General features: G+C 41.0%; 1 protein-coding gene across 6 annotated transcripts in view; it reads right to left on the bottom strand.

Annotated features, from left to right (window-relative positions):
• The window catches only part of ralgapa2 (Ral GTPase activating protein catalytic subunit alpha 2), a 95,196-nt gene that overhangs the window by 9,046 nt on the left and 63,844 nt on the right, over nt 1-22,306 (bottom strand). For all 6 annotated transcript variants that reach the window (XM_024297340.1, XM_024297669.1, XM_024297508.1 and 3 more), the window contains 3 exons: nt 20,119-20,277; nt 18,518-18,645; nt 802-923 (listed from right to left, as the gene is read on the bottom strand). In XM_024297340.1, coding sequence (XP_024153108.1) covers nt 802-923; nt 18,518-18,645; nt 20,119-20,277 — 409 coding nt within the window. The remainder of the gene's footprint in view (nt 1-801; nt 924-18,517; nt 18,646-20,118; nt 20,278-22,306) is intronic.

Below are 22,306 nucleotides of genomic sequence, written 5' to 3'. Positions count from 1 at the left end.
CAGAAACACACAGACAAGACAGTAAATTCTCACTTTCCCACACTCCATACATACACTGCATACACTCTAAAGCCCCTTTAAACTATATAAGCCCTGACATATTTGAAAATGACAGGACATCCGTGGTGTGGTCTGGTGGAGTGCTTTCCTTGTCAAAACAGAATGCGTGTCGGGATTCAATAGAGTAGAAAACTGCAATCTTGTATTGATTTCAGTGCTGTTGCAGATCGATTGGAGCTGGTACAAGTAGGAAGAACAAGATAAGACACATTTTCCATTCTATTCATCATGGACTGATAAGAGGCTGTGCTGACATCTGCGAGCCGCTGTTGGTCGGTCAAATCTTTTAAGTGTTGGTGACTGAGCTGATGAGGAACACACAGACACACATATCCTGCCATTTAAAAGGGTGCTTATATTCATGTGAAAGTAATTGCATGGAAATATGCAGTTTGAAAAAAAAAAAAGAGGAGATGAACAAAGTAGAGTGAGGCTTGAGGAAGTGGAGAAAGCAGAGTGTTTGAAGTCAGTCGGACCGCGTGAAGAGACAAGGTCTACCGTTTGATATTCATCAGTCAGCGTAGGCGATGAAGAAGAGTGGGGAGAATGAAGGGGGAAAAGAGGAGGTGAAGGGGCAGACAGGTGTGTTGTGAAGGAGGACAGACTGATGTGGACAGTGTTAAGAAGAAAGGATGATGAGGGAGGAAAATTCATGACAGGAAGAAGAAGAAGCGCGACTAAGACAAAGCGGATGAAAGGAAGAAAGAGGAAGACAGAGGTGCAGCGTGGTTCATTTCTCACCTGTTCCACTCACTGGATAACCAGGAGACGGGGAGAAGACCTGCGATGCAAAATCTTCAAAGGTCATCACTTCTCTGTGGTTCTGAACAATGGCCTCCAAATAGAGAGCTCGCTCTTCATAGCTGGTTTGGACTCGTTAAAGGAAAATGACAGGAGAGAAAGCAACAAAGCAGCAGAACCGTACACCTGTACATTTAAACAAATCAGATATAACAGGTAATACAATCCTAATTTTATTGTTTTCTACTTTTAAAAAAAGCTACTAAAATATAGTAAAAGTTTAAGTTTAGACCTCAGCCTTAAAGACCCATTCTGATGAAAATTGTCTTTCTAATGACTCACTCAGAGGTGAATTTCTATTGAACTACAGCCGCTCTGCAGAAACTATGTACAAGAAAATGACTTTTTTTAATTTTTTTTTTTAGCTAAGAACAGCATAATCATATAGGAAACACTTTTAAAATACCTCAAAAGATGATGTGAATGGGTCTTTAAATGAGAACAGAGACCTCATATAATTACAAAAAAACAAATGAATTCAACATAACGGCTATGAGGCCAAAAAATCTCTGGTCCTTCTCTTCTCTCTAATAGAACCCCCGCTGCAGGCAGCACGTCTAGGACCATCCTCCCCAATGTGCTGCCTGCCACTTCTCCGTGCCATCAAGGGGAAAAATTGGACCCATTTGAAATTCTGAGTGACAAGAAGTGACTGAAGCTTGGGAAGCCAGCATGCAGGATGGATAGCTGGATGTGAAATGGGGAGGCTCAAATAAGTAAACAGATAAATAAGCCTACAAAATGGCTGCTGGGTGAGGGTGGTTATCATATCATTATCATACATGTATGATGCTAAAGTCTGTTGCAGAATGGAGGCAAGTTCTGGGTAAAATATGGCTAAAGAAGCATAGAAATAATTTAAAAAGTCAGTTTATGGTTATTTTTTTACCAAAATGTAACAATTTGAGTGGGAGTGTAGGTTTCCTTCACAGACAAAACCTGGTAAATTGTTGAACAAACATATAAAGTCTGACTCTTGAACGCATGCTGCTTTTGTTATCGAATACTGATGCCCTCCTCCTCCACATCCCATTACGATTGCCAGGGTGGAGTGAAACTAGGCTGCGGCAAACGCCAAGGAAATAGGAGGCTAAGCTGAGATAGGGTGGACGGGGAGGAGAGGTGCTGGTCTGGGTTAGATAGATAAGACAAGACAGAGAATGGGCAAGAGGCCTGCTGTGGGCACATGCCGCCACAGCGAGGGCCAAGGCAGCCATGACCAATGGCTTTGAGGGGAACCATGGCAAAGTGAGGATGATGAACACCTGTGCCGGGGAACACCACGGAATATAATAGCCAAGCTGCTGAGGGAAACGAGACAAAGGATGAATTTACAGAGCCTTATAATAAAGTGCTGAATTCATTCTACATTTAGAAATTGGTTAAAATGATATTTCAAATGACCATAAACGATACCAATAAATCCACTGAAATGAAAGTTCCTGGTTTTTGCCTCAAATGAGATGAAAAAAACCCCAATAAAATAATAACATAGAGACAAACACCTGCCAAGTTGCATACTGTTACTAATTGACCATTCTTGACAGGAGAGCTGCAGAGCAGCGTGACTTTAAGCACGTAAAAGCACTTCCTAATGTGCTCTACATCTGTCTTCCAGACGTGCAACGTCACTATTTTCTGTCACTTGCTGGAAACAGTGTTAGGCAAAGAGTGGGCATCCAAGGCTCTGCTGCCATAGTAACCTAGGTCACAGCTCTGCGTGGTGGGTCAGAGCAAGGATTTACAGGAGAACGGCTAACAGAGAAAGGAAGTTGGAAAATAATAATAATAATAGAAAAAAGATGCATGGAGAAGTGATAAGTAGAGAACAAAAAAAGGAGACAACTTAGAGGGAAAGAGCTAAATGAAAAACAAGGAAGGAACAGAAAGAGTCTCAGCACAGCGTGGGTCAACAGAGCCATATGGTGGTCCATTATCAGAGATGCAGATGACTGTGGGCCTGTTATTGAGATTCCTAAAACAAATATTGACTCCAGCTGGAGCAGACACACTCTGACACAAGCCTCTCTTCCACCACTTCCTTCCACAGCCTTTTATCCAACTAAGGCAAATGGATAATATTATAAAAGAAAAAAAATACATTGTTTAAAAAGCTGGTGAAGAAAGAGATTTGGGGGAGTGAAGGACATTGATAAATATGTGGAATGTGTAAAATAGAGATCATAAATTGGTTTTACTGATGACATCGTGTATTGGCAAAAAAAAAAAGAGACTAATTATAAAACCAGGGGACAGCTTGTTCTCCAGCATAGGCGCAGAGGCTGGTACCTGCAAGCAGTAACCTAATCAAGAGGCAGAATCACAACCGTGACTCAATGCTTATGTCCCTGTTTTGAACACAAAGCCCATTGATGCTGTCCTACTTTCAGATATAGAGAAATCTACAGATGAGGCTGAAAACATGCTCAGCTGGATAAACACAGCATACCAAAACTTAAACTCCATCAAAGTGTTCCCCATTAGGAGAGCTTTTCTGATAAACTGTCTTTTCTGAGTAACAGAAGACTTTACTGCGTCTCACGCCAGAAAATGAAATGGGAAATTTCAGACAGGTCTACATTTCCACAGATGGACTGCAATTCAAGTCAGCCGTGACATAACTGCCATTTACAGCTGAACCGGGCAGACATGCAAGACGGGCGAGAGTGAGGGAGTGGACTGCATTTAGCCACCTTGGGAATTTCAGAGGAACCCCTATGTTCCAAGCCGATGCATTCCCATTAGAGAGGGAAGAGAAAAACCAATTCTCATTGCTACGGAGTGTGGCAGGCACTGAAATAGTAACAACATAAATACTTCAGGTTGGTGAAAATGCAAATATACAACAACTGTGGCTGGGCTGATACGGCCAATATGCTGAGACCAGTTGAAGCACTCAGATAAAAGTGGCGCCACAGAGAGAGAAAAGCACAAATTCAATCCATTGAGTACAAGATTCTCCCATTTGGGATAAAGTGTTTGACTGGAGCTCTTTTCTTGTCCCTGCTCTTATTTTGTCATTACGAAGACATGGCTGGCATGAGTGTGGGTTGTAAGCCACAAGCATTAAAACAGTCTCTCTACCTGTGTAAACATATGCACGTGCAGCCAACACACATGAGCATGCATATGCATCTATGAGTGTGGACATATAGCATGTATACATATGCATGCATGCTGTCCAGATGGTAGGGAGGGGGAGCGGTGGGGGTCAAGCATCTTTGTGGATCAAAGCCAAGGTCAGGGCAGCTTCTGTGGCCCACGTTCAAGGTGAATGGAGGCCTCAGATGGCTCGTCATTAACAGGCTGCCCCACCCGTACTGGACCTCATCAGCCAACCGCCTTCATCTTCTCTGTTTCCACCTTCAGGGACTCGCTCTGAAAATGCTCGTCTACTGGGATAGGTTGGGCGGTGTGAAAAACTGCATCTAGCACCTACAGAGACATATGCATGCTAACACATCAGCACTGGTGTGTGTGAAGGGACAAGATACACAATAACACCCTCCATCCAAGCAAGTGCCTTCAAAAAAAAAAAAAAAGAGGCAGAGTTGACCTCTGAACTGGTGTGTCTCTGGAGGAAAGCATCGCAGCCATCAGAGCAGCCTAAATCTTTGTGTTCTTCAATCTCCCTGCTGACAAAAGTCCTCACACAATCACTGGCCTCTGACACACATTCAAACAAATTAAGCCGTTAGACACACACACACATATGCACACACCCTGCAGCGGTGATTATGAATCATGGCTTCATTAGGTTGCTAAAAAAAGGTTTTGAATTTAAACATTTTGCTTTCATGTCTAAAATGTCAACCCTAAGCATATAGGAAAGGACATTCTATTGAGGTGAGACTTAAATGAAAAAAACAGAAACGCGTATAAAGAGGAAAAAAATCAATATATAAAACCTAACAACAGGTTAAACTTCCTCCAGTTAAACTCTAAACCTGACAGCGTCAGAGGTTTGAAAACATTTTATAAGGTCAACAAGTTGGTTTCCATTCAGGCGTTTGGTCACGAAAGGTTCTAAAGGTGAAGAATGAATGAAAACTAGTGAAATGTGAGTTTTTCTGTAAGATGTTTCAAAACGTTTTTTTTTTTAAAAGAAATGTACAATTAACTTAATTCAAAGATAATTTCAAAGATAAAAAGGACACTGATTTGGAGTGTCTAAATATTATAATTTAGATGAATTAGGTTTCAGAGTGAATGTATGTTTTTTTGCCTCTTGATGTCAGGAGTTCACAGCAGGCATGACGTGTAAACAAAATGTTTTCATCAGACAACTAGAGGGATAAATAAGTGCAAGAGTTTGTTCATATCAGTTAAAATAATGGACATGGAAGATTAAATCTATAAAAATTTGCTTTTTGCTGTATTTCCCCTCCAACTCATCATGAAAAATGGGCTCTCTGTCATATTTATTGATATTCTGCAAATTTAACAACTGAAAGAAAAACCATGTTCTCACAATAGTTTATTTTTATAATATTGAATCAAACTAAAAGAAAATATTGCAAAGAAGTAACAATAACAACATATTTAATGTTATAACCTCTCAGAATCTAACAAATAAAATGATCTAATCTGTAGAGAAGGAAGACAATGAATAAAAATCGAGATTAAATAAGTGACCATTTGAAGTCTTTAGAATCTAGTAATTTCTCTTAAATTGTACATATTTCTGCCTCTCAATCAAAGAAGTCATCAGTGTGAAAAGAGTGTGAATCCCTCTATAATCCTTTTCCAAAGACATCCTAATCATATCGGGTTTTAGTGAATAGCCTAAAGGTGATTTTTTTCCTAATTAGGAAATATTCAAACTAAAAAAAGGCACTGAAAAATGGAGGAGCATATGAAACGTGGATTAAAATTCAAAGCTGGAAAGACATTGCTTAGGGCAAATGAATTTTAACAGCATATTAGAGCATTTTCTAAATGGATCTGTTTAAACCTTTTGATACACTGTTTTACTAGATTTTTCACAAGGATTTTTATTTAACTAAAATCTAACCTTTAACCTACTAGTTTTTTAAATTAATGATAACCTACAAAAATAACACCATAAGCTTGAAATCTAAGACAGAAAATAGCATATGGCATTTATTAAATAATTTCCACACAATCAAATATATTTTCGTAGTGAAATTACTTAAAACAGAGATTAAAAAACATGGATAAAAAAAATTAAATGGCAGGAAAAAGTTCGGTCTTACACGAGGACAAAACTGTTTGCATGGCAATGCTTCATTGCAGCAGCCAAGGTTAATTCAATTTGTCGAAGCGCTACTGGAAAAAAGGGGCTCTTTTAGTGAAGAGGGATGGTTGAGAGATGCAGAGGGTGCCTCTAGGTGCTTGACCCCCTCCTCTCTCAGGCTAACATCTACCCATTAACCTGGACCAATCAGCTTGACCTTGGTGCGGAAGAGGAGCTGAGGAGTAGCTTACAGTGCTATTGACTCCAAACAGTCACAAATTGGCCAGTTAAGAGGGAAGAATTGGGGTGGTTGTTTGATTGCTCCGAGATGCCAATGTAAACAACGTTAACAAAGAAAAAAATATTTACAAAAACAATGCCTTTTACTGTAAAGGAAGTATATCAGAGAAGAAAGCCACTAAAAATGATTAGAAGAGCAGATGATAGTGCTCCTCTCGGTCAATCAAGCTGCTTATTTTAGTGTTTGTGCTAATTAAAAACAGTTTAGTGACTCACTACAGCATCAGACAGATTTATATTGTTTTTCTGTAGGTAAAAAGGCTGAATTGTAAGCTAAAGCAGTAATTGGTGGCTTTTGATATATAAGATGTAACTTAAGGTCACTGAGGTTCACACTGTATGGCTGACCCTGCCTTCATACCAATGTTATAAAAACATCCCTTTTTCAGGTCATCATTTATTTATTTTTTTTTTAAAGTTCAATAAAAAGGCTTGAAGAAACTGCAGCACGAGAATAAAGAGTTCACTTGAAAAACGTTTAAAGCACACAACTCTTAATATTTTCTGCAATTTCTCAATTAAAAGCTTGTATTATGTGACTCATGTTGGTCCTACCTTATAAGTATATCCAAAGAGACTTAATGGTGCTTTAAGACCCACTCCCACCATCTCGAGTTATCTCTTGAGTTTCAGATAATGATTATGCCACTTTAAGGCATAACTAAAAACCTGTGTAGTTTTCCAGGTCAGAAGTTTCTGCAGAGGGACAAGGGTTCATCAGAAATTTGTCTCAGAGTTGTGGGAGGGACTGTTGGCGGGGAGTATGCCTGCACTGATTTCCCATTACCCCTTTGTTTATACACTCTCCCGCTAGTTTCCAGGCCCGCAAACTACAAGCTAACAAAAATGACGAGAAAGATTGGAGCTGACAGCTATAGAGTTTTGAGCCAGATACCAGCTCAGACGAGGAAAACGAAAACATACATGGATATATTTGACTCCAACTGGATAAATCAGAATGGAGCAGAGAAGGGAGCTTGTGGGTTGCTTGTTGCATTTTGTACATAACAACTACAAGCTTTTTTAAACAGTATTTTCTCATTAAAGCTAGCTGACGGGCAATTATTGGTGACGTCATTGAGCAAAAAATTTTTCCATAACTCTCCATTTGGAGGGCTAAATGTAGAGGAAGGGGGAGAAGGATGGGAAGAATTTGGATTGGGGCCTTGCCAATACCATTCCCCAAACAACCAGTGGTTATAACTGCATGATGTGTTCATTATCATCCATTTCCAGAAGTGCAACGTAAATCAAATCCTACCAAATATAGGTAGGATATTTAGCTCTACTCATTTGAAACCAACCATCTGATAATTCTATTGTGTTGATACTTGATGACAAAAACGCAACAAATGTAAAGTAGCTGCACTAATTCAAATAATTTCACATAGAAAACCAAACAAACATTTCTTTAAGATAAAAACTATTTAAAAATAGATAACCACGGTGAAGAAGTCAAATTTATATGCTTAAATAGTTTAAAAGTCAAGAAAGGCAAAAAGAGAAAAAAAAAGTGCAAATTTGAAGTATTAGCAGACACACAAAATAGAAGATATGACTATGGAAAAAAGAGGGAAAAGAGAAGGAAGCTGTATGGGGGAGTGGCAAAGAGGAGGGAAAGAAAAAAAGATATAAAGCCGCCCAGGTGTTGATTGGAGAGAGGCAGAGCGGTGAGTGCCAGCGGTACCTGTTGTCACAGCGAGGGTTGAGGTGTGAAGCTTGTCTCAGCAGAGGCCCTCAGAGGTGTGAGGTGATTACGAGGAGGAAGACAGAAAAATTTAGATGGAGAGACACGAGGGGAGAGATAGACACGGGCACAGAGTGAATGTGGCAATAAAGCTGGCTGCAGGAATAATGGCAGAGTGGGAAAGAACAACAGATTGAGATGGATAAAGTGAGAGAATGTATGACAGAAAGCCAGCCAGTAAGGTGACTCTGTGTGTGTGCCACATGAATTTTATATAGCAGCTACTCAAACCATGGTGTCTCATTAAACAGCTTATTTTTTTTTGGATAGACAGCTTTAGCAGTAGTGCAGAATATTTTTGAATGTGTCACAAATGCATTAGGATGAATAGAGGTGTTTGTGTGTCCATTTTCAAGGTGGGCATGGACTTGCACAACAGTGTGTGCTGTACCCGGGTTGCTGCTTTCAGAGAGTTTTAGCCTAATTAGTGGGTCCACGAAAGCGGAGCTCAGGAGCCCCAAAGGAGTCAGGTCAAACACTAAGCCTGGGTTAATGACACCTCCTGAGGGGTAAGTTTCCCACAGCAAGAGCTTTCTAAGCTTCAACCTCCACACCTCTCTACCGTCCATCTGGCAGTCAGACATAAGGATAGGGGTAATGGCTGTGACATCACTCCTAACCTGTGACATCATCACTGCCGATCAGTGATCTCCCACAGGTTGGGACAAAAACTTGATGTCTGCTGGCTGGCATGACTAGGTTATTTATGATCTGACTGGAGAAAGTAGTCACCCATTTTCCCAAGTCCCCAGCAGTCTACGGTTCCTCTGGGGGGCACTGAAAATTGATTTCTGCTCAATAGTAAATCATAAGCGCGGCACCCAAACTAAGGTCAGTGTTATCACTGGTTGTTGAGGGATCAGAGAATATAAAAGGTGAAGCAACAAGTCACTGTCGCAGGCCAGACAGCATATCCACAAGAAGCCCTGGTGACATCATATGCTGCAGCATGGTTTGTTCAACGCAACTGCCATCAAAGCCTGTTGGGCTTTTGCATTCTGAAGAGTTAAGTCTGTAACCAATCTCTTTTTTTTCAAAGGACTCTGGCTGCCATTGATGAGTCCTAATACAGCAGCCTCAGATGTGAAACACAAAGGATTGACATGATTAATCAAACACAGACCCATTATGACCAGGCAGTCACACCGGACTCCACTGTGTATTAACAGAAAGTCATAATAAGATGAGCTACAAAAGGCTGATAGGGATGAAGATTAACAGATACAGTTCTGGAGGAGCTGGGGGAGAGTTCTCTTAGAAGGTTCCCTTTGTCAGTGATGATCACCAGAGTGGCATGAATATCTGAGCCCTATGGAAACATTATTAGGTCAGTACAAAGGTGGGCATGATATGAGCTATCTGAACTGAATATGTGTCATATTTTTCTTCAGTTCCTGACATTTGACTCGTTTAGGGTTGAGACCGGGAACAACAGCATCTATCTGATTTCAATTTGAACTTCTAATAAAAAGCCACAGATGAAACGCAGAAGGGCATGCTGAACCTAGACAGTGATTGAAGTCCATCTGAATACTCATTAGGTGTTTCACCTCTTATTCTTTTCCACTTTCCTGATTAAATTTATTGAGTGACAGGTACTTTTTGCTATAGACTTATTCCGTCCCTGGTCTCCTCTACCTATTGCGAAGAAGGTTGGCAACAGCATAAGTAAATAATCCATTTGACACATCGAGAAAAAGAGGGCAGACACATAAACCAGAAGATTAGTGTGCCACCTCTGGGTAATGCCAAACGACTTGAACTTCAACCTTACGAAAACACTGCTCAGACAGGAACTGATGAAATATTAAAACAAAACGAGCAAAGCCTTCTGCAGTTTTAATGATGCATGTGGCATGTACCACACAATAAAGCCAATGCATTGATGCCAAAAATCTCTGGCTACTTCGACAAAAAGACATGCCACACATGATATATCTCGCACCTACATTGCCCCATCATAAAAGGTTCATTGTGCCAGATAGGCAGTCTGTCTTCATACAAAATGCCAAACATTTAGAGGGAATGATAATGATTGGATGCGAGTTACAGAGAATCTCATGCTGGGTTAGTTACCGGGGGACAGAGGAAAACAATTTGGCTTTAAAGCACATTTCATTGAATACCATTAATAACTTCTTAAATGAAAAGCATTATGTTAATCAAGTTTACTATAAACCATGCAAATTGCGACTGGAAATGCTGGTGGGATCAAAAATCTAATCGAATTGTTGTTTAAGTTTCGTAAGCTCACTTGTTAAACATTATTGCACAACAGTTGTGTATCTGTAAACACTGTTGAGTCGGGCTGAGACACACATCGGCAAATCCTAATGCTCTGAAAGGGGGAAAAAAGTGATTATAGACGTATACAAGACTACACATAAGCATGCACGGAGAAACTCGCTCTCACACACAAAAGAAAATACACTTCTGTGTTGGCAGCAGCTTTTCCCTAATCCGTACCCTAGGGCTATATTATGCAGTCAAGCAGGCTATTACATGGTAACAATTAGGGGGGCTGGAGCCCAACACCTGGTCGTCTCCTTTTTTTGGCCCTTCAACGGCAGCTGACTGTACAGTCTCACAGCCAGGTGGTCCGTCTTCAATGATATTAGCTAGTAACTCCAGGGTTAATCAGGAGGCGGCCATTAGCCAGTGGGAACGCATGGAGACCCTTTCAGATTGAAAGCCTTGTAGTGAATATGGAAGATGGAGACAATGTTGTTATAAAAACTTGTTCAACTGAAGATCTTTAACAGAGACTCTAGTGTAAGTGAAATTATCTGTGGGGGGGTTAGAGCCCCCAGCATTTGCGGTTGAACTTCGGTGCACTGTCTTGATTGGCTGAAGCATGGCTTGCAGCCCGTCAACTGTGCATCCTGCAGCTCATAATGGACCTTTTCATGGGTGGACAAAAACAGATGGAGGAGCGGGAAGTGCTATACATCCATGCAGACGGGGTGATGCTGCGAGGGGAGGAGGGGGGCTGGATTTTGTCAAAGTCGGCGGATACAAAAACAAGTGGGAGTCCTCTAAAGCAACCCCGGCTATATCTGCCTGTAAGCAAAAGCCTGTTCCAAAGCCCCGTGGCCCGAAGATCTGAGGGTAAATAACGCTCATTAGAATAACAAAAGATATAGATTTGTACCCAAATCAGCTAGTCTCATCAATAGTAATTAAAAGCTATACATAACTAATGAAGATGTGCACACAACACTTCGCCAAAACAAGTGTGAGCAGTTATTATCTAAACCAAGATTAGCAGATGAGGAGATACAGCTTTTTAACACTTGTAAAAAATGATCAAACATTATGACATCTTTGTTTTACCAAAAAAAGAGCATCAAAAAGTGTAATTTTACATATATTTTTTTTATTGCATACATATTACTGAAAGTATTTTATATTTTGTAAATGTCAGAATATGTTAAATATACTACTTTGTTTGCTTTCTACTTTTGAAAGGAGCATAATTTGTTGTTTTCCGAGTCAAACGTATTGTGCTTTGTTTTTTTTTCATATCATCACCTGTATTACTAGAGTTTAGTACAGTGGCAAGAAACAGAAAAATTGATCCGGCATTTCTCACCGCCTCTCTTTTTTCTCACAGCCATTACTCGACAATAAAAGGCGGACTATCAGTTTTAACACATCAAAGGCTCCTCTCTGTAAGACGAGGCAGACAATGCACAGCGATGCACACCTAAATGTTTTGTTTCTGTTGCTTTGTTTGCCTCGTGTGACTGTCAATGTGGGAAATTCCATTTAGTGCAAAAATGCAAATGCTGGAAGGCACAAGGACGTCCTCAGACGGAGAACAATGGCACAGGCCGGCGGAGAAGCAGACAGTGCCTTTGAACAATTTAAAGAGACATTAACGTGGAACTTATTAATAATCAACTAATTCCTTCCTAACACACCTAATTAAGTCTTAAACAAAAAAGCATTGATTAAAGGAAGAACTTTAATAGTCTGAAAAGAAAGAAATAACCAGAAAATGTTGAGGTCATTTTAAGGATGGTCACCCAAAAATACCACAAGGCTTCTTCCCAAGAGTGACCCAAAACCCAGAGCTACATCAGAGACTAAGAGATTCCAGCGGAGTATGATGAGTGACATTTCACTGACATTTCCCATCAGTATTCAATGTGAGGCTACCTCAAGGTGGCCTCAGAAATATCTATGGATATGCCTGAATGTAACACCTCCGTTATGGGATGTGGGTTTTTTCAGGGGATGGCCTCAGCTCTGGGGCCAGTGATGAGGAGCCTGGGCTTTGGGAGATTGAATGGTAATCACTGGAGCACAGATAATGGATGATTGAAGGCTCTTTCTGCTCCGCTGTTGGATTTCAATATCAGAGGGGCCCTAGAATTGGGATTCTTATCAGGGGCGGTGTGTCAAACAAAGGAGAGCTGAGCGTGAAATATGGGGTCCAACTCAGGCACACGACCATGGCGATTAGCACGAGGATAAAAAGGGCCGCACAAACAAAAGAGGGCAGCTTTAGCTGGATAAAGGGCTGTTCAATGCCTTGTAGCAAGAGACACGGAAGGAAGAAGGGACATAAAAGATAAAAAAGAGACTATTTGGTGGTAACAGGAGGACAGGACAAGAGTTTTGCTGCAATGGTTTTGAAGATGAATACTGACACAGCAAACTGTTTGTTTCCCAAATAATCTGCTTCTCCAGAAGAAGAATGGACCGGCAGGAATGAAATGTTATATATCCCACCTCAAAGCTATTTATCCAAACAAAACACCATCCACAAGCACACAAGGTGGCATTCAAGCTTCACAACTCTGCCAAGTCCATCACACAGAAATTCGTATTCACTCTCAGATTCAGCATATTAGCCCCCCCCCTTAAGAACCCGCAGATTAAAGTAAATAAAAACAAAACATTACTGGTCAATAAGAATGCATCGTGTGGGGAGGGTGTGAACAACATGATAACCTGAGAGGGATAACAGCTTCTGCTCTAGTGCTGAACCGGCTGGAGGTGGGTGGAAAAACAAAGTTCATTAATTAAACGGGGCTGGGGGTAACAGATGGAATGGGTAGTTGGACAGACAGATTTTCATAGGCGAGCTGGAAGCTGCACCGTCACATAGCCCTCACAATGAACTCAATGACTTTACAGCCTTTATTTGCTCCAGGATTGACACTGGGGTCAAATAACCATAGTTATAGGTATTTTTTGTTTTTGTAAAAAACACTGGTCAAGACATCCTGGCTAAAAAGTAAGAAATGAATTAATGTAAGACTTACTCAATGACATACCAGCAAAGACAACCTAAAAACACGTTTTTTATTTTATTTTACAATTTTAGAAAGTAGCTAAAATAAGGTGGACTTTTGTTGAGCCAATTAATAATGAAAATCAAACTGGTGTTTTATGAGAATGACATAAAGATGCCTCAATACACTCAAAAACACAGAGCAGTTGGAAAAAAAAAACACCTCGTCAATTAAACTGAAACCGTTTGGATTATGGTGATCCTATACCCCAGGGTGAGATGAGACAGATAAGAGTGAATTCATACAAAACTAGTTTTCACTTTGGAGCTCAACAATGGACAGATGTCAGAAACAAATGCATGACAGACGGAGAAGAAAGAAAGGGTATGGGGGGAGGAGTCAAGTTTAAAGTTTAGGTTTTACTAGGATTATAGCTCTGAACTACTTAGACTAGTATATTCCAATAAAAACTAAATACTAATGGGATTATTTGGACAAAAGGTCAGTGTTAAAGAATGTCAACAAAAAATACACAAATGAGGACATTCAAGATTTGGTTCACAAACACTAGTTTATAAACTGAAAAAAAAGCTTTTTTTTCTTATCTACACAACAGAAAGTGAAATACACCAACAGGCATGACAGTTTGACAGCAGTGTGTGCAGGCTATACCCCAGACGGCTGTGGGTCCCTGCTGTTGGCCGTCTGGTGTCATGCCTGCTGTACCTGTGTTTAAAAAGGAGTGGCCCTCCTCAGATGGACAGACCCCAGAGTACAAGCTGGGCTGGGCCTCCAGGGCTTTTCAGGGGTGTGGGTGCCATGCAGTGTACGCTTTTTGTTACAGAATGGGTGGCGATTGGAGGGGCAAGCTAATGTGGGAGGGGTGGAATTAAAAAAAAAAATGAGTAAGGCTATGAGTCATTTTGCATTAGCAGCAGGACAGGGAGACTGGGGGTGGGGGTGGTCGATGAGAGGGGACGGAGGGAGAGAATACTTTTGCATGTTGTATGAAGCTAGACGCCATATGCCATCCGAGCTGGGCTGCCTCCTGAGTCAGGGCTCTCAGTTTGACAGGCCTGAGCTTGCCCCCTCCAAAGATACTCCCCTCATTCCAAACTCACACCCTCCTTCCTACGCTCCAACAACGGGGTTGGCAATTACTTTGGTTGTGTACGGTCTTAGCTCGGTTCAATTCTGTATGGGTGTGTATTGGAAATGCAGGGGGGGGGGTACCCAGTGATCTGAACACATCGGACATTGTCGTGAGTCCCGGCAGGAACAGCTGGTCAGCTGGAGAGAGGGGTTGGAGGAGGCAGGGATAAGGAGGGGAAGAGGTGGGAGGCAGTGCGCTACACTGATAATGGGATTAGGTTAAAACATTCAGAGGAGGAGAGACCCCTCCTCTTTGAGTAGCCCCGCGGATAATGGAGAAATCCTCAACCACCCTATCAAAGCCAATGCCAACCTCCACCTACAAACCTGCAAATGCAGGCCATGACACTTCAACGGGGTACGAGCTGCAAGCTCAGCCCCCCCAACTGCCAACTTTCTGAACAGCTAAATGCCTTCAACAGCACACGAGATAATCTTCTGGACATTAAAGAAATAAAACAAAGTCCCACTGCAACTTTTATGGCGTGCAACAAATTAATTCTTGCTCATCATTTCCGTTTGAACAGGAAGTTAGCTATTTACACTCGCATCAGCTCAGGCCATTACTTGGACCCAGGCTATAATGACTAGCTTGGCGTCTCACTGTGCTCAGTCAAGCCCGTGTTCTACAGTGATACAGACTGCTGAGTATTATCTATGAGACTGCTGACAGTTATGGCACAACAGCTGGCAAATTAGACCTATCAACGATGCTAAATAATTCATGTGAGACAACACTAACATGGCAGATCCTATTCATGACACGCTATCATGCATACGGGCGCACTTTCATCTCTGCTAGGTGAAGAATCTGAAAGTACACAAAAGAGCACGCTCTGGTCCGACAAACACAGGCGGAGTGTGGGACAATAACTTATTTTGAAAGGGTGTAGGAATATGTCATTGTTAATGAAAGGACTGGAATAACTACAATGAGAGTCTGGGGATGAGGAACACACAAAAGGAGTTTGTAAAATCACATCTGTTACTGTGCGTACGTCCTTTAAAACTGTACATTTTATTTCAGAGTGAAGATGTGGACACATGAGCACATAAGGTGACTTGACAGACTTCAGCAGCTTTTTGGGTTCCAGTGAAAGGGTCAAAACTCCCCGTCTTTCTTTTCTGCTACAGACACATACACACATGTACACACATGCCTTCTAAAAGCCTGGCTCGCATGACTGGCAATAGGCAGAAACAGATTATAGTTATTGATCGCTGCCTGGAGATGGATCTGTGAGTGTGTGTGTTTACTTGTGTGCCAGAGCAAAGGATGGTGACTAAGAGCAGTGTGCAAAAAATATTGATTCTGTCCAGTAGGGAGGCTATGTCTCTGATTCAAGGTCAGTTTCGCATTGTCTCACCTATTAGTAACTTGCCATCTCTCGAGCACACACACACACACATACACACAGAGCCCATTTTTACCTTTAACAATATCACCATCAGAAAGTGATGGACAGCACATCAAACTAGAGAGCTTGCTGAAAAGAGAGACAAATCTAACCTCTAGAATGAGGACATTATTCTATAATGACGGCACAGAGGACCTTCTTCATACAGTAAATGGAATCGGACTGCAAGGCCATCTAGCGGCAGTGTGGGTTCAGGTGCTACAAACAAACTGGTCTCCTTTGGGCCAATACGCTATATTTAGGAAAACTACATCAGATTAAAATAAATTAAAACTTTAAGCAGACATCTGCCAAAGCAGGTTTACTTAATAAAAACCTGTGATGCTTTAATTAATGAAAGCCAACTCTGTTTTCTTCCAACTGTTGACAATTCAGCTGCGAATAGTGGGCAAAAATGCAAACAATAGTCCAAGACCACAATGACAGACCAGCTGCATTTCTCTCAGACGAATAAATAATAAATGACACATTATGAGCAGTCTGTGCGAATCCTGTTAGATGATGCCTACAGTATGAGGTCAATTTGTTCTGACAGAAAAAAATAACAAAATTATAGAAGGCCTGTACGCGACTGAAGAAACCTTTCCTAACTAAGAAAATTTGGTTAAAGACATATGGAAAAGACAACAAACATCAGATGTAATGGGACAAGATGTACTAGTATTCATGTTAAAATAAAAATGTTGCCCATCTGTGTGTACCTTCCGACATTGTTGCTGGTGGTCATTTTTCAATATCAAATCCTATTAGCTTGAGAGATTCTGTGAGCGTTGCAGCAGACTGCTGGAGTCCTCTCGAGCCTTGTGACGGAGCGAGAGAGGGGGCTGCAGAGCCATAGTGGCCTTTTATCTGGACACACAGGGGTCATATAGCTTCTCTTTGAAGAAATATTCAACTAATTACCTTGGAGAGTGGCCTCACAGGCAGAGAGCAGGCTGTGGATTGTTAAGGCATTGTAAAGGGGTAAACTAAGGATGAGGATTTTCATCTCGGACAAAAAAAAAACAAAAAAAACACACATCCTAGAAAAAGGAGGCGGGTCATTGTTCCAACCTGTGAAAAATAAAGAGCTGCATATCCTCAGAAGCAGACAAAAATCTTTTAGGATTAAGGGGAAAGTGCAAAAGCCTGCACAAAGCCCCCAAAAATACAACAATCAGAGTATCTTGGGACACCAATCTCTGAATATCCTAATTGTCTTTGCCATCTAGGATATTCAGCGATTAAAAAAATATATCTTGATAGTATTTACTATTTTTAGACTCACAAAAACAACATTTTAGTGTTTTTGTTTGGTTCAAACATCGACTGTGTCCTCAGAACTGTGGCTCAGCAGACCAACATCATATTGGCAGAGTGCTTTGCCTGGCACGTTCATTCATCTCCTCTCTATCTACTGGAGTGTGTGAGGCCTGGCAACCTATCAGCACCAGAACTCCAGAGACGCCGCTTATCTCCTCTTAAAGATCGTGTCCTTGTGCTTTCTGTTACCCTGCTAAGGAATGCCAGGTGAGGCTTTGTGGTACAGCACAGGCTTGCTAGTCACTTCCCTCCTCGCCGTTATCCACCCCACTCCCTGAGGCAGGCAGGCCTGTGGCTGCCCCACCCTCTGGCATTGAGAGTCACACTGGACTAATTCACTTGGCGTTGGGTAACAGACATCTGTCACTCAGGATGCCCCAAGGGACATACAGACACAGCCTGATACTGGCTTGGGTAAGGGGGGGAAAGGCGTTTTGATGCATTGTGAAACACATACAGATGGATGCATACTTGCACATGCCTACACCATAAACACCAAACAGACTTCTTATTTAAAATAGGAAAAAAGTTTCAAGTACGTTAGCACCTTAAAAATATAAAATCTTCTCAAATTAATTTTCTATAATAACTGCCACAAGGATTCCTTTAAGGGTGTGCTGTATATGAAGTCCGCGGAGGAGATGGGTGTTAAGGGAGATCAGGTTTCCCGCTCAAGGGGCCATCCCAATCCCACCCCCACATGCCCCCCCCATCCAACTCCAAGCTGCTGGCATTCACATGCTAATTCATCTCCATTGGTAATTACACTCTCTTTAAACCAACTGACAACTACAGCTGGAGTCAGGCTCTTAACAGCACACTGTTGGATGGCTGGAGGGATGCAAGTGATTGTGTGTGTGTGACTCCATACACTTACATGTACAAGTTCATGGTGCTTTTATTTTGGCTATTTTCTTCTTCTGCAAAATAGTGGTGATAGATGACACATTATATACAGGCACACCCCAAAACAGCCACACAACCTCCCATTTTGCTCCTGGCTATGAAACAGCCTCAGTTTAATGGTTGAATGTAAATCAGGTAGCCTATAAAGATCACTGTCAGCACTCAGCTGTGTACACAGGCTAACTGGACGAGCTAGCCAAACGCCTCAAAGGATTTACCTTGAAGGGATTTATGTGAAAAATGTGGCACCTTTTATTAAGGCTTTGCATCTATTATTACCATTGCTACTTTTTTGACTATCAAGAACAAAAATAATTGATGAAAAGTTTTATTTCTCCTCAAATGACCTGTGATGATCTATAAGTCAAACTGCTGAAACGTAAAAGGATACAAGCTCTGGTACAGGGGGAGCCGGGATTTGACAGCTCTGCTGGCATTGATACAGGTAGCTCGTACCAAACTTGGCAACAATATCCCACTCACGATAGCGCCGTTGAATAAAGGTCCGAAGAAAGGAACCTGGGGAATGTCAAAGAAGATTATGAAAAAGAAGCAACAAAAAAGCAAAACATTCATCTAAAAATAAAAGCAAGAAAAGTTTATTGACAATTTTATTATTCTTTATTTTTTTCTCAAAAAAACATTCCTTCCATCTGTTTAGGGCAAAGGTTCAAGTAGAAATTGGATTTTACCTAAGTTTGCATGACAACCACACATATCTAATGCGAATCAATGTTGGGTAAATGAAATTAAAATGACAATCAATACTATACAATGTGCTCTTATTGAGCCGCTGAGCAAACACAAAGAGGCAATATGAAATTTTTGGAGAGTGTGTGTGTGGGTACACGCGTCTGTTCATGCATATTGGAAAGGGGCCCTTAATCACCGTAGCTCAATAGTCATTGACCTGGAAGTTGATGTGAATGTCAAAGTCTTTCCAAAAGGTCCTGCTGTCTTCATCTTGGGAGTTAGGGGTGTATATCTCCAGTTAAATTAAACAATAAAAACATTTCTTTTACAAAAAGTGACACAATCTGATTAAACCATTTGCTTGGATAACTATTAGAGCTTATAGGTTGGAAAGACAGACAACTGGTAAGCTTGATTCAATTACTAAAAGAAGAAGGTTGTTATTTTTTATAATTGGCCAGATTGCACAGGATGGGGTTGGAGGACTCTAAAGTGGCAATTTGTCTTCTGTTATTCTCACTGAACTGAAGGTTTGACACATTTTAACTGCAAGAAAGTCAGTTTATCTTTTATTGAGCTCCAATTAAATTAGGGGTGCTGTACTTCTAATATTTTAGGAATTTATTTAGAAACATTTTATACTATTTAAGTACTTCATATCATTTTTTCTTCCTCTTGTCTTACTATTTGCTTTAATAACCCTATAATTTTGAGCTAAAGAACAGATAAATTTTACTTAAAAAATAAAAAAAGTTAGTTGAATGTATTTTAGGTAATAATATGATTATTTTTTGTATTTCCCTGTTTAGTATTTAGTAAAACAACAGTATGGAAACATCTGAACATTGAAGGGCGTCAATTCAGGAAAGGAAATGTCAGTGTCTGGGTGGGCACACTTCGAGCGCAGTACTATGAAGTAACCAAGATGAAAGCTAGCCAACAAAGGACAGTAACCATCTCTGAGAGCACATACCCACAGTGTGGGTAATAATGCACTGCTGGAGTGGGGGGAACTCAAAGCCATCAGACAGAATACAAAACAGCAGCTATAACCCATAACATCCGTGGGAAGTGTGAGCAAAAAAAAACAGGGGGGCTGCATTAACCTACGGAAGACGTAAAGAATACACTTGAAGCTATGGTATCTACTACAGTGATCATTTATAGTTTTTACTTTTTTTAAGTGTCTCAAAAAGTAATGAAAATGATCCAGAAACCATCAGTTAAAAATCCTGCTTTACTGATAACTTATAAAATGAATGTAGTTTGAACATAACCCATTGTAAAGTGGTTGTTTACCTGTAGTTTCTGCATAATCTGGATGAAATACATGTTGTTTTTCATTGGGTAGATGTTAATGAGCACGTCTCCAAAGTCAGTTGGAATGATCCCACGTCTGTAGTCCCTGGTGTGCTCAGACCACACGATGTGCACCTCATCATTGCCCAGGTGACGCAGCTGCAAAACAAACCAAACTATCTTAATCAAGAGCCTTTCGAGAGCTTGCATTTTTAATTCTCCAAATTTGGATGGATTATGCATTCACATGGGGTTTAAACTGAGGAGTTTACAAAAGAAGATGACATACAAAAAATACATAACAAGAATTAGCTGTGAAAAAAGGCAATATTTAGGAGAAAATCATATTTACAGGAAAGTCATGCTGTTGCTTTTATCGCTGTGTGCAACAGGTGCCTGTTTACAGCCAAACCAGTAACTCTGAAAGGTTTTACAATACGCTGGAGCGCTGCTCCTCTTATTTTTCCATAGTTCTTTCATTACAAATTCAAACGGCAACCAGAAAACCTACAAAACTGAGCATTTTGAAACCAAGTAATTCAAATCCAATTAACCTCCCCCTTCAGAGATTAAATTGCTTCCCATTTCCACTCTATTCACAAACACAAATGAAACTGGGGAGGACAAGACGATGCACTTAAATGACAGGAAATTGGCTGATGCTAGTTTAAAGAAGGTAAACAGATTGCCCTTTCCAAAGTAAAACAGGCAAACAGTGTTGCATTATATTCTCTGACAAGTGAAGGTAACCTATTACCAGGTAGTTCAGTGATGTTTAATCAAGCACCCCTTCAGATTTTCTGGGGTATCATGAACAATGACGAGTGAGCCTCTACTCACAAGAAAACATCTGCCAATGTACTGTTGGTCTAATGAGCCATTAAGAAACATGCCCTCGCCACCAAAAATGCAATTAGCACATTCTATTATAAGCCCTTAATTATGGTAATACAGTAATCTTAAACAAATCCACGGCATGCTGATTATGGATGCCCGCCAGTTCAGTCTGTCTGTCCAAGGATCAGCAGGTACCAACTGGGTCAGTCACTGGGACAATTTCAGAGAAAATGTTGAATATGCATTTGCAGAAGACAATTAACACTGGGATGTTAATTTAGGTTAAAAAATTTGCATTTGGATGAGGCGAATGACAAGTTTAATGAGGATGCTTATGCACTAGTCGCTCATCTTTTGCACCAATCTATTTACCCCCTTGTTAATCACATCCAAATGTTTGGGTCTTCTTTAATACAGCCAGATCCAAGTCAAAGGCTCTTGTCAATTACTCCTCTTTGACCTCCCACCTTGTCAAAGGGCTTTACACACTTGGAAACAGAAAACCAGAAAAACCACGGAACAAAAGCTGCCCTTTATAAAAACAACCTGCAGCAGCCCGGTTAAGCTGTAGTGCCTGAGGGTTAGAGCGATGGAGGCACCAGCCCATCTTCCTCGCTTTCACACACATGCACATACGTCTGCACGGCCTGACCTTAACCCTGTAGGTCGCTTCTCTAACCGCATTACTGAAGACAGCTGCTACTGCTGCAGCTTGTGTTGCCCCAAAACCCACAATTGGATTGAAAAATTCATGGTTTTCCCTCTTTTCTTATGGGGCTAGTGGTTTTTTTTCCTCCCTTTGGTCTCCTCAAACAGGCAATCTGCTCGGCAAGAGCTACCCCATCCATCTCTGCCCAATGGTATGCTTCTATAGTAACAGGCTGTAAAGTGGATGACTGCTGAACCAAGTGTTATTTTTAAATTGACAAAGAAATATCCAACTCGGACACAAACAAAGCCTGTTTCTCATTCCAATTCTTCCTACCACTTACTCTTCTCTTTTTGCTCCTGTCTTTTTCTGAAGCCTTTGCAAAAGCAGCTGGCCTGCCAATTTTGTCAGGCCTGTTGCTGGTGTGGAGCTTTGAGAGAGTTCAGCATGAGCAATTACAGAGGTTCCTATTAAAATAAATGGAGGTGGAGTGGCATCACACACTGCTTTGGGTATGTGCACCTCTCAAGCACCTTGTTCTGGCCTGGCCAAGTCAAATTCTTTCCCCTAACTTACATTTGAGGCCATAACAACAGCTTTAGTTTGGGTTAGGATTGAGGTTGTGAAACGATAAGTCGGTTGTGGCCAGTATTGTGGTTGGATATGAGGAGAGTCTGATGAATTTCCCTTCCCAGCAGGGTA

The sequence above is a fragment of the Oryzias melastigma genome, linkage group LG22, assembly GCF_002922805.2.
Source record: "Oryzias melastigma strain HK-1 linkage group LG22, ASM292280v2, whole genome shotgun sequence".
In the NCBI taxonomy this organism is placed as follows: domain Eukaryota; kingdom Metazoa; phylum Chordata; class Actinopteri; order Beloniformes; family Adrianichthyidae; genus Oryzias; species Oryzias melastigma.
This window is presented reverse-complemented; position numbering and strand designations above follow the sequence as displayed.